The sequence below is a fragment of the Eublepharis macularius genome, chromosome 12, assembly GCF_028583425.1.
Source record: "Eublepharis macularius isolate TG4126 chromosome 12, MPM_Emac_v1.0, whole genome shotgun sequence".
NCBI classification, from domain to species: domain Eukaryota; kingdom Metazoa; phylum Chordata; class Lepidosauria; order Squamata; family Eublepharidae; genus Eublepharis; species Eublepharis macularius.
Window position 1 is genome coordinate 68,862,130 of NC_072801.1, and position 11,774 is coordinate 68,873,903.

General features: G+C 47.1%; 1 protein-coding gene across 1 annotated transcript in view; it reads left to right on the forward strand.

The window, feature by feature from the left end:
- The window catches only part of RIPK3 (receptor interacting serine/threonine kinase 3), a 32,493-nt gene extending 22,240 nt beyond the window's left edge, over positions 1 to 10,253 (forward strand). The window contains exons 9-13 of the mRNA XM_054992328.1: positions 491 to 582; positions 2,640 to 2,709; positions 3,337 to 3,410; positions 8,394 to 8,469; positions 9,212 to 10,253. Coding sequence (XP_054848303.1) covers positions 491 to 582; positions 2,640 to 2,709; positions 3,337 to 3,410; positions 8,394 to 8,469; positions 9,212 to 9,321 — 422 coding nt within the window. The 3' untranslated portion in view covers positions 9,322 to 10,253. The remainder of the gene's footprint in view (positions 1 to 490; positions 583 to 2,639; positions 2,710 to 3,336; positions 3,411 to 8,393; positions 8,470 to 9,211) is intronic.
- The last annotated feature ends 1,521 nt before the right edge of the window (positions 10,254 to 11,774 follow it).

Genomic DNA, 11,774 nt, shown 5'->3' on the forward strand with positions numbered 1-11,774 from the left:
ACAGCAGGGATAAAAAGTGCAAAAGTTTAAGGCACCCAGACCCATTATAGTCTTCTATCTGCTGGTAGATAGAGATCCAAGAATTACGCCGGCCGTGGCCAAGTATGTCTGCATCGTATTTTCCTTAAAGAAATAAAGACTCCTTATCTTCTTCTCAAGATCGTTGAATCAAAGGAGCTTGAAAGGAAAAGGAAAGGCACACAGTGAAAACTTTTTCTTAAAAAAAATAAATAACATGCGTTGAAATATTTGGTGAATGTATGTGATCATTATAATTTTCCATCCTTTAAAAAAACCCTACTGCCTATGTTGCTTTTATCAGTGTTTAAGTTTTGGAAGTTTCCTGAATCTGTGAGATATAATGAAGTTGAGTTAAATAAATCAATCGAGGTGGACACTTCAGGCAAATAAATGCAGGGGGGGAAAGGCGCCAGTCGTGTCGTTTCTTCTGCAAAACTTATTGGACTTCCTCCCTTTGACTGTTTTTCAGATGCCGAACCTACTGGCAGTGGACAGAAGAGGATGCAAGAGTTAAAATCTTCCCCACTCTTTCACCGTAGTTCTAGTATGGTTTATATGAGAGTAAGGAAATAGTTGTCAACTTTGGGGGCTGCGGGGAAGAGGGCAGTTTCAGGTAGGGCTGCCAGTCCTCCAGTGGGAGTGGGGGATCCTCCCTCCTAGCCTCTTCTCCCCCCCCCCACTGCCACTCACCTGGCCGGCAGGGGAATGGGCCTGGGAGGCAAAAAATCTCCCCAGCCAATGCACAGCGAGTGCACTCCCGGCGGGTGTGGCAATGTCATTTCCTCAAGTGATGGCATTGCACCCAGTGGCGGACAGGCTCTGTCACTTCATGGGGCCCAAATTTGGTGAGAACATCACCAAAGGTAAGTGCCAGGTCTCCCCCCCCCATCCCACCAGGAGGATAAAGGGGACCTGGCAACCCCAGTTTCAGAGCTCATGGGGTAACATGTAGGAGATCGAGAGCAAGCTGAGGACCCTGAGAACACTGCCAGGTAAGGGTGTGGTGGATAGAAAATTAGATGGATGTATTTTGCCCCCTTTTCTGTCTGTTTTTGCATGTTGCCAAAACAAGGAAAAGAACCTTAGTTACAGGTGTCTTCTTCAGTTAGGTATCACAGTTCCCGAAGTCAAGCCTCTGCCGGATCTTTAAGGTAGATAACGAATCCTTTGTAGGACCTGTGGTGAAACGGGGCCTTTCCTCCCACTGGTAGACCCCGCTCTGCCTACCCCTCTGGCCAGGCACCTGAAGGGGGTGTCTCCCTTTCCTGTCTCTGCGTTGTTGCTGCCACCACTGTCCCTGTATGGGGGCCTGGTTAGGCGGGACAGCCTCCTAGCCTCCCTCCTCTGCTAGTGGGCCCAAGTGGTTGGGGGACTATGTGGAACAGAAGAGCTTTCTTCCTTCATAAATTCCAAAACTCATTTATTTAACTTCTAACTATACACAGGCCAATATACAGTGAATGGAAGGAATAGTAAAACATACACAGAAACCCCTACTCTATCTCCCTCATGCCCTAATTCGATGTTGTGTAGGGCAGGCCCAATCCTTGGGTACCTGGGGTTACATTAGATCTCCATCTCCCCTCAAAGTCATCTCTCCCTCAACTCTCTCCAGCCACCAACTGTCCACTTCCAACTCCCCTCCACCCACTGACTCGCTCTCCCTCCAATCACATTCTACTCCAGAACTGGCCCCTCCCCTCTTCAGCCCATAGAAAGTTAACTCCACAAAGCAAAAGGGCATTTCTCCACAGGGCCGCTGAGCAGTTGACTGTGGAACACTTACCAGACTTAACTCTGATTATATTAATGCAGCTGTGCTGTTTAACAGTTGCAAGTCCATTGTTGTGTTGCTCATTTTCATTGCAGGGCGTTGCTGGTTTTGTTTGTTTCTTAATGCCCTTTATTTGCCTCTTACGTACAGTTAGGGGTGCCTGGATCTCTCCTAGAATTACAACTAATCTCCAGACTGCAGAGAAAATGGCTGCTTTGTAGGGTGGACTCTCTGGCATTATACTCCACCCTTCTCAGACTCCACCCTCAAATCTCCAGGAATTTTCCAACCCAGAGTTGGCAACTTTATGTGCAATGTATGCAAAAGGCATGTTGAAAAATTTTAATGGGTAGTATGCAGTGTAGGAAAAGAGAAAATGGCATACTAAAGGTTTGTAGTTTGGATTCTCATCAGAAGTAGCAAAATCAAAATGGAAAGGGAAAATCCAGCCAGCTGAGATGAGGAATTAGACAGCATCTTTCTAGAAAAAGTGCAACAGCTTAATCGGATGGGTGGAGGGGACACTAGCTGTGGGTTGGCTTCTTGCTAAACTCTTGGAAGCAGTAATAGCCGGGGTGGAACCTGCTATTGTTTTGCTCAAGCCCAGTAGTGGAATGGCTTCTGTTTGACCAAATACTGGCTTTGCTTTTGAAGAAGAATTCAAGATGGCAGCTCTCAAGGCAGCCAGAAGTAATTTGGGATGGAAGGTGACGGTGTGGTTTGCATTGAGGTTGTTAATATTATTTGCCAGATGTTTCCTGTCAATCCTTGGAGTGAATGCTGCATTGAAGGGTCCTCTGATTGTTGCCCTATCTCCAGTCACATGCTTGCTTTACTTTTCCAGGGAGAAGAAGGGTGTAGCAATGACAGTCCTGGTTCAAGGGTGAATATGAGGTCTCGACCCAAGCCCTCAGGTAGGTATTCTTCTCACTCCCCTCTCTGGAGGGGCTTCCACTTAATGCTCCCGAACTGAGGTGGAAGGAGGCAGAAATGGCTCCCCCAGTATGGAAACATTGAGCATTTATGGCTTAAGCCTAGTTTGCCAGCCCTGCAGAGGCAGCTGTGGGAGCACTGAGGGGCAGAGCCAAGGGGGAGTGTTGCTAGAGCTGTGATGTCACTTCTGAGTGCTCTGTGATACTCTAGTAATTTCTGTAATACGTATGGTAAAGACAGTAGAGATTTGGGGAAGTTCCTAGAGCAGCACAGGTGCCATGATCTAACTTCTAGAACCCTAATCTGGACAACCGGGTTTGATTTCCCACTCCTCCATTTGAAGCCAGCTGCATGACCTTGGGTCAGTCACAGCTCTCTCAGCCCCACCCACCTCACAGGGTGATTGTCGTGAGGATAATAATAACACACTTTGTAAACTGCTCTGAGTGCATGTTAAGTTGTCCTGAAGGGCGGTATATAAATCAAATGTTGTTATTAATTTTATTACAAGGGCTGGAGACCGAAAGACTACTGTGCAGAATTTAATATTTAAGGGAGAAGTGTTTCATTCCTTTTCTCTTCTCCTTCTTTGTTTTTGTTCATTGCAGAAGTTAAGCCACGTCCCTTCTCTGACACGTATCAGTTCCCACCCTATCACCCTGGATTCCATCCTTTTCAACAGGTAAGATATTGAGCGAAGCTTCAAGTGACAAATTGCACTTGCCTGGCAAGTGAACAGACTCAGGGCCAAGCTACACATGACGAATGACACTTGAACGGCAAGTGTATTTCTCCCTGTTCACTTGCCCTCCACTCAATCCACTTGCCGTTCAAGTGTCATTCGTCATGTGTAGCTTGGCCCTCAGGGCTAAGCTACAAGTGATGAATGACACTTGCCTGGCAAGTGAACAGACTCACGTGTATTCCTCCCTGTTCACTTGCCATTCACTTGCGCTCCACTTGATCAAGTGGAGTGCAATTGAATGGCAAGTGAACAGGGAGGAATACATGTGAGTCTGTTCACTTGCCAGGCAAGTGTCATTGGTCACTTGTAGCTTGGCTCTCAGGGAGCATTGGGTAATACAGAAGACAACTGGGGCTGGGAAGCATTTGTGGAGATAAGTGGAATAGTGGAGAAAGGCCTCTTTCCCATTAATTCCTTGCAACAAACTTTCCCCAACATGTGGCACACAGGTAATGAATTCTGATTTTCTAGGGGCTTGAAGCATATACCTGCTTTTTATATTCCCAGTCCATCAGAAAAAAACAGAATGTCCAATTCCCAAATAATACTTTACAGGTGTGCAGCATTTTTAAATGTCCCATGCTCTTCACATGCAGTATTTTACAACAAAATTGTAAGGTGGTCGAAGCTACAAGTGACGAATGACACTTGAACGGCAAGTGTATTTCTCCCTGTTCACTTGCGCTCCACTCAATCCACTTGCCATTCAAGTGTCATTCGTCACTTGTAGTTTGGCCCGTAGACTGTTATTATCTTCCCCATTTTTAAGATAAGAACGAGTGGCTTGCTTAAAGTGAGTTTTGTGGTACAGAAGAGATTTAAATTGATTCAGAACCGCATTTATAATATATGAATCTCTCTGGCCACTGCCTGTGGTGTTTAATTTAGGTTTGGGGTGTCTCGCTTCTGTATTCTCAGGGGTTGTTTTGTTCTTCAGACACTGATTGAGAGTCTAGAACAATCTGGCCTTCTCTTGGCCTTGTGTTGAGGAACTCACAGATAAGCACCACATCTGCTTGGAGTACATATCTATCTAAATTCTGAACCTGCCCCCAGCATGCGGATCAAAAAAAGTCTGCACAATAGGGCCAGGGGCAAATATGGGCAGCCCCTAGGTTTATAGATAAATGAGAAATGATGCATGCCACTATGTGCATAAAGCATTTTTTTTAACAAAACACTGATCAACACCTTGCGAGATCACAGTCAGCCTGATGGGGTTGCCTAGCAACCCCTAATAAATCGGCGTTTAAAGTAAGGAGCAGCTGAGGCAGGAGAGTTAAGGAAGGGGGGAAGGCAGAGGAGGCAGCAACTATGGGAGGGCAAGGAACAGGCGGTGTTGATGGAAGGGAAGAGGCAGTGGGGAAGGAGTAAGGAGGCACTGATGGGAAGGAAAGAGGAGGAGGTGGGAGAGAGAGGAAGCATGGAACAGTACAGGAAGGGATTTTCTCCCCCACAAGTTCCTTGCAGGTCCCACAATTGTATAATAAATCTCACCATTATCCCTTCCTTCAGTCAAAGATCTGAGGGGGGCATTCATTGTTCTCTGCACACACATTTTGCCCTAAGAGCAACCCTTTGAGGTAGGTTAGACCAAGAGTGATTAGTCCAAAGTCGTCCGGTGAGCCTCACAGCTGAGTTTAGCTTGAGGACAGATCTCCCACGCCTCCCATGTCCTAGTCTGGTACTTCGATCACTACATGCCAGTGGTTCCATTTGGAGATATCACGGTGCCCAGCACTTTATAGAGTAACAGAAGGTGGAAGCTCCATGCCCTCAAGGACTTTACAGTTGAGCACAGGGGAGATGACAAATGGACCGGAGGGAGGTGGAGACAGGGATTAAACGAATTGTCAGTGTCAGTTTCAGTGGTGTGCACTTATTTATTTATTTGAGGCGTTGAGAACCTGCTTGTCTCTCGAGTAAGGCCCAAAGTGGCTTATGACAAGCCTTAAAATAAACAGCTCATGACAATAAAGCCAGACAAATAAAAGATGAGCCAGAAAGACACAAAACAGCGAGTGTCTTTGTTGCAAGCATCTACCTTCCAGTATAGCTCAGTTTTGCACAAGTTTCCAAAGGCTGTGAGGGTGGGTGCATTCTTGACCCTCTCAAGGAATTCAGACCATAAAATGTGGGGGCTTAGGGCTGGTTTCAATAGGAACTTGCTATCCGTCACTTTTCTTTTTCAATCCTACTGTTTGTCCAAGAAGAACAGGGCCACCTACACAGTTCCTCATTTCCCCGTTGTACCCTCACAACAACCCTGTGTGGTACACTAGGCTGAGAAAGACAAGTGTTTGGCCAATGGTCACCCATTGTACTTTCTTGGCACAGGGAGGATTTGAACCTTGGCTTTCCAAATCAAACTTGGAATCTGGACCCGGAAATTGCAGTGTTAGGAAACTGCTGCACATGTCCTAACTGGGATTACATATAGGGCACACGTTACTCCCATCTTGCAGCAGCTACACTGGCTCCCTGTGGAATTCCAGAGCAGACTCAAGATGTTGGTTTTGACCTATAAAGCCCCGAGAGGACTGGGACCAGCATATCTGCGGGACCGCCTCTCGCCGTATGTACCCTGGAGAGCATTTAGATCTGCAGATAAACATCTGCTGGTGGTCCCCGGCCCCAGGGAGGCTAGACTGGCCGTGACCAGAGCTGGGGCCTTTTCAGTCCTGGTTCCCACTTGGTAGAACTCTCTGTCTGCTGACACGCTAGCCTGCCAAGAACTTCTGTCTTTTCGGCAGGCCTGTAAGATGGAGATGTTCTGCCAGGCGCGTATATACTGCGCTTATATACCAGTCTTTATAATTATAATGGTTGAGGCCATTTCTATGCTATCTTGAGCCTCCCCTCCAGTCTCTTGTTGGAATGTTTTCCCCATCCCCTTTCCCCTCCCTCCCCGCTGGCTAGGCAGAGGGACTATTGTGTTAGCGAAGACCATCATCTTGGGGACTGAAATCTATATTTTATGATTGTATGTTTTTAGCTGGATTTTAACTTGTATCTTATTTTTGATGTAATCCACCCTGAGCCCGCTAGTGGGAAGGGCAGGATAAAAATCTAATAAAATAATAATAATAAAGCTCTGCCCAGGGCTTCAAAGAAATGACGGCTTTTGAGAAAGAAGTTGAAGGAACGGAGCGACGGCATCATGAATGTGTCCTGGGAAGTGGTTCGAGGCATAAAAAGCAGCCCATGTGAGGGCCAGTCTTCAAGTTGTGAAGTCCTTGTATGGTACTAGGGCTGGGTTAAGACAATCTGAGGTCCTAAACTATGTCAGGTTTAAGAGGCCCTGTACCATCCCCTGAGAGGGATGACAGCATGGTATAGCCAGATCTCGTCAGACCACAACTGCTAAGAAAGGTCAGCACTTGGATAGGAGCCCACCAAAGAAGAATCGACAGTGGAAGACAATGGCCGTTTCCACATGGCTTGCCTTATTCTGCAAAATAGCGAAATCTTGCACGAAATCTCACGAGAAGACGCTGTTATTGCATCTTCTCGCGCGATAACAGTGTCTTCTCGCGAGATTTCGAGCAAGATTTCGCTATTTTGCAGAATAAGATAAGCCGTGTGGAAACAGTCAATGGCAAACCATCTCTGCTTCTCACTTACCTTGAAAACCCCTTGCTGGATTCACCATAAGTCGATTGTGACTTGACTGCACACACACATAGTCTTACCAGTCCCCTGGTGGGGGCAAGGGATACCCCACTCCCAGCCTTTGCCCCGTCACCTCTGCCCAAGAGTCCTGTCTGTACTGCTGTGTCATGGAAGTGAGGGCCCCCCCTATGGAGCTGATTTAATAATAATTATAACTGCGCTTATATACCACTCTTCTAGACAGATTCGTGCCCAACCCAGAGTGGTGAATGAGTTTGTGTTATTATTATCCCCACAATGCAGCTGGGGCTGAGAACAGTGGCTGAGCCAAGTCTACCTACTAAGCTCATGGCAGTAGTGAGATCCAAACCAGTAGAGTGCTGATTCGCAGCCAAACTACTTAACCACTGTATTCCTGATGCGTATCTCCCCACCTCCGCATCCCCCAGTTTGGACTCCGGGGGACCTGGCAATCCAAAATAATCTAGCATTATGCTCCAAATGTAATTTAGTCATTTTTAACACTCTCTTGTATTTAAAAGCCTGTCATAATCTGAGTCCCTTAGCTGTCGCTTACTTAGCTAATGTGTAAATCAAGGATTTTGTGTCAGTTGTGCAATAGGAGTTTTGTGCCTTTTGGCAACCCTAAACTACCCCACAGATTCATTATTGGCTCTGTTGCTAAAACCATGTCAATTATGTGGCTGCTCGTGATTTTTTTTACAATGAAGGTGAAAAATGGAGCAGGGGAGGGAAGAGTTAAACCTCTTCTCCCTGGACTCCGTAGTCATAAGCATAAGGCAGCCTGCTCGTGTCTGGGAGACATATAACTCCCATCACCTTCCATCATCTCCAACTCATTCGAGGACTCCCGCAATGTGCTGACTGGCCCTGTGCGAAAGTGCAGAGTCGTTTGAAGACGCTGGTAGTCTCTAGCCAGCTGCGCACGAGCGATGAGAGATCATTGATTCTGGGCATGCACTCAAGATAAGGGGTGTGTGTGTGTGGGGGGTGTCGATGAGAAATTAACTTGCTTTTTGAAACTATCCACTCAAGAGAGGCCGGTAGGCAGCTCTCTTTCCTCTTGTCAGAAGCAGCATGAATGAGCAGTCCTGTAATAGTTGTGTGGAACAAAGACAGAGGGCTGGTGACAAACATGTTTTCAAACGCATTGGTTTCAAGTTTGTAATGTAGAAGTGTAGTGGGTTCTAGTTAAGTGTGCTGTGGTCTTCTGGTTTTTTGTATTCATATTTCCCTATGTTTCTCTCTCTCCCTCCCTCCCTCCATCAATCGTCTTTCCATGGCCAGTACCCAACCGATGCTGGATTTTTGCCCAGGGATCAGTCCCTTCTGTCCTACTTCAGCCAAGCCTCTCCACATGGAAGTGAGTACCTAATGCAGCAAAAATGTAGCAATCCGACCTGCTCCATTCACATGTGTGCAGTGCATCAGGCATCAAAAATGGGGGTTTGAATCCAACAATACATTTCTGCTAATGGAAGGGGGTTGATTTTTGCCAGCCCCCCTCCCCAACTGCTGCAAATCTCTGACCCTTTAACTGTTTTGAGCGGGGGTCCCCTGCACCCCAGAAGCAGTGTTTCATGGAGCATTTCAGGTTGCAGAATAACAGAATTGGCAGGACACTTCCTTTCCGCTGGCGTAAATCCCTTCTGCTAGTAGAAATTACAGCCAGATCCGGCCCAACGTTCCTCATTTTGCCAAGAGCGGGGCCACAAGTGACGCCTGACACAGGTTGGACACTTGCCAGCTTCCCTCAAGTTTTGATGGGAAATGTAGGCAGCTTGGTGGAATGTTGGACAAGTGACAGTTGAAAAGTCCATTGGACAGCAGTCAGAGAGCCAAGCTGCGAGACCAGGATGCCTACATTTCCCATCAAAACTTGAGGGAAGCTGACTAGTGTCCAACTTGTGTCAGGCATCACTTGTGGTCCCGCTCTAAGCTACAATTCCTGTTGTGAGGGAAAATGGAGTTGAGGATTCTTGTCCAGGTGAATGCAGCACAAGCAGACACACTTTTCTCCATCCACTGTTCAGAAGAGCTGCTTTCCTTATCGCTTAGGGGACTGGGCATCATTTCATCTTTTCTTCACTCTCTTGTTTCTCCAGGTGGTGGAATCAATATCGTTGGCCATGGCATTTCAGGGATCCAGATTGGATCCTGTAATTCGATGCATCTTGACTCCGTTCTTGGAAACAACCTCAGGAAGAAGAAATAATCTTTGACACCTGCCCCCCCCCATTGAGTTTGGATAATTTTTAAAAAAACAACATTCCTCGGCTCAGACGCATCCCTAACACATAAGCTCCGTAAGGAGAAAGTTCGTCATTTTCCCGGTTCCCGTAATAACACAGGAGTAGCTTTGCAAGGATCAGACCCCAGTTGGCTTGCCATCTAAATACAACTGGTTACTTTGAAGAGACGCAATGGAATTTTGCCGCCATATGTAAGCCCATCAAGCAGTCTTACCTGGTCACATCCGTGGTTCATCTTGTCCAGTGTCCAGCGGTGATATGTGGCAGCAGCTTCAGAGCAAAATGTATTTGATCTTGAGCCAGACTCCTGGGAAATAACTGTACAATTTCTTCAGGGAACTTGTGGACCGGAGTCTGTGGAATGAAAGTCAAAGTCAAGACTGTACCTGTCTTCCTCACCTGCCAAATCCATACATTATCATAGGTGCTATTCCTATTTAGGACTCCACTTCTGGGTTCTGTAGCAGAGAAGCTAGCGCTTAGTTCCAGCAGTACTTTATGACGAGTGGACAGATCTGGCAAGAATTACGATTTTCCACGTGAAAGGGCAGGCTGGTGTGTAATAAGGCACTACGTGGTACGTGCTCCATCTCACTGCCTGAAGTGGAAAGCCTGGAGGCTCAACTCACAAGTAGATTTGCAGGATTTCCTTGGTTGCAAGTGACAAGTGGCAGACGCCTCTGCCTGTTGACTACCCATGATACCAAACGAGCAAAGATCTTATCACCAAACAATGAACTGTGAGGTTATCGAAAACGATTTTTTTCCCAATTTGAAATGGGTTTTGTTTTTAATGTTTGGAGAAACTTTTTAAAAATATGTAAAAAGTTCAGTGCCAGGAGAGGTGAGAAACTAAAAGCAACTTTCAGGTCCAGCACCTTAGAGACCAACTAGTTATCCAAAAGAGCCAAAACTCCCTCAGTCAGACGAGAGACGAAGGGAGCTTTGACTCATCAGATGAAGGGAGCTTTGACTCTTAAAAGCTCGCACCCTGGAAATCTAGTTGGTCCCCGAGGTGCTACTGGACCCATACCTTGCTCTTCTTCTACAGTGCAACATAAAATTAGTATCAACTGGGCACTGTGCTTTTTTTAAAGTCAATGTGCAGGAATGTTTAAAACGTTTGGACTGTGTATACAAGTAAGTAAGAATATATACAAAAGAGTCCAGGAATCTAAGGAATTCCACTTTTTAAGTAACCTAGCCTGTCAGCCAGGATAATTGGAAGGAAATGGATTCTGTTTGATGGATTGGTGCCTCGATAAACCATGACCGGTATGGCTGAAGTGGGCCGAGCTTCTTCCTGTCCTTTCTATAGGAGGGCCAGGCAGATAGGGCACGGATTGGTTGTGGGAGCTCGATGCATGCCTCTTTACTTGTGGGTGGAGTGGGTTTGTGAATATTACAAGACCCCAGGAGGGTGAAGATGTCATTTCTTTCAAGGATGTGGAAAAAGGGGGAAGTGTGAAGAGCTTGGGGAGGGGCAGGAAGGGAAGGGAGGCGCATGTGCTGAGAAACGCCTGCTTCAGTCCCTCATTCCAGGCCCACTTTTCTTCTTGGCCTCCTTCTGCAGACAGGAAAACATTTATTGTCTTGCTCCTTGGGTCAGCCTGCAGCTTGTGTCGCTGGGCTGGGCCACAGGAAGGAAGCGTGGAGCCTTCCGTCTAGGGTGGCCCATCCTTGCACGCCGATGCCAGGCGAAAGGGAGAGTTCTTATCGATGTGCGCTGGGCTTTTCCTGTGAGACAAGCACAGCACAAGTTTAGCATAGCAGTAAATCTTGGCTATTGAATTCCCAGCCCTGCCTGAACTTTTTTAGTGGATATTTGAAACCGTCTGGCGGTGCTGCTTGAGCTACCGGCTCCTCACTCGCCACATCTTCATGTGAGGAAAAGATCGCTCTTAAATTTTTCCTGTCAGCAGCTGTTAAAGGAACAATCAATTCATCACGTTTCTCCCTCACAAAAGTGTACATGGTTCTCTGTTCCTCCATTTTGCCCCCGCACAAAAACCCGTTTGAGGTCAGTCAGGCTGGAGAAGAGAGTATCTTGACCAAGGTCACAAAGGGAGTTTCATAGGGGGTACAGGTTGGAATTTGGGCCTGTCCAATCTTAGTCTGACACTAGGGTTCCGGGTCCCCCAGTGGGGATGGGATCCCCTGCTCCCAGCTTCCAGCCCCCGCCACCACTCACCTGGCCAGTGGGGGGAAAGGTGCGGGAACAGGCCTCCCAGGGTGTGCTCCTGGTGCGACAAGATGATGTCACTCCCGGAACCGATGTCATCACGCCAGGTGCACGTGCATGCGAAGACAGTCTAAAGGTAAATGCCAGGTCCCCCTTGCAGTGAGGAGAGTAAGAGAACCTGGCAGCCCTGTCTTACACACTAACCACTATACTTTGGTGGCTTTTGAGAGTCCT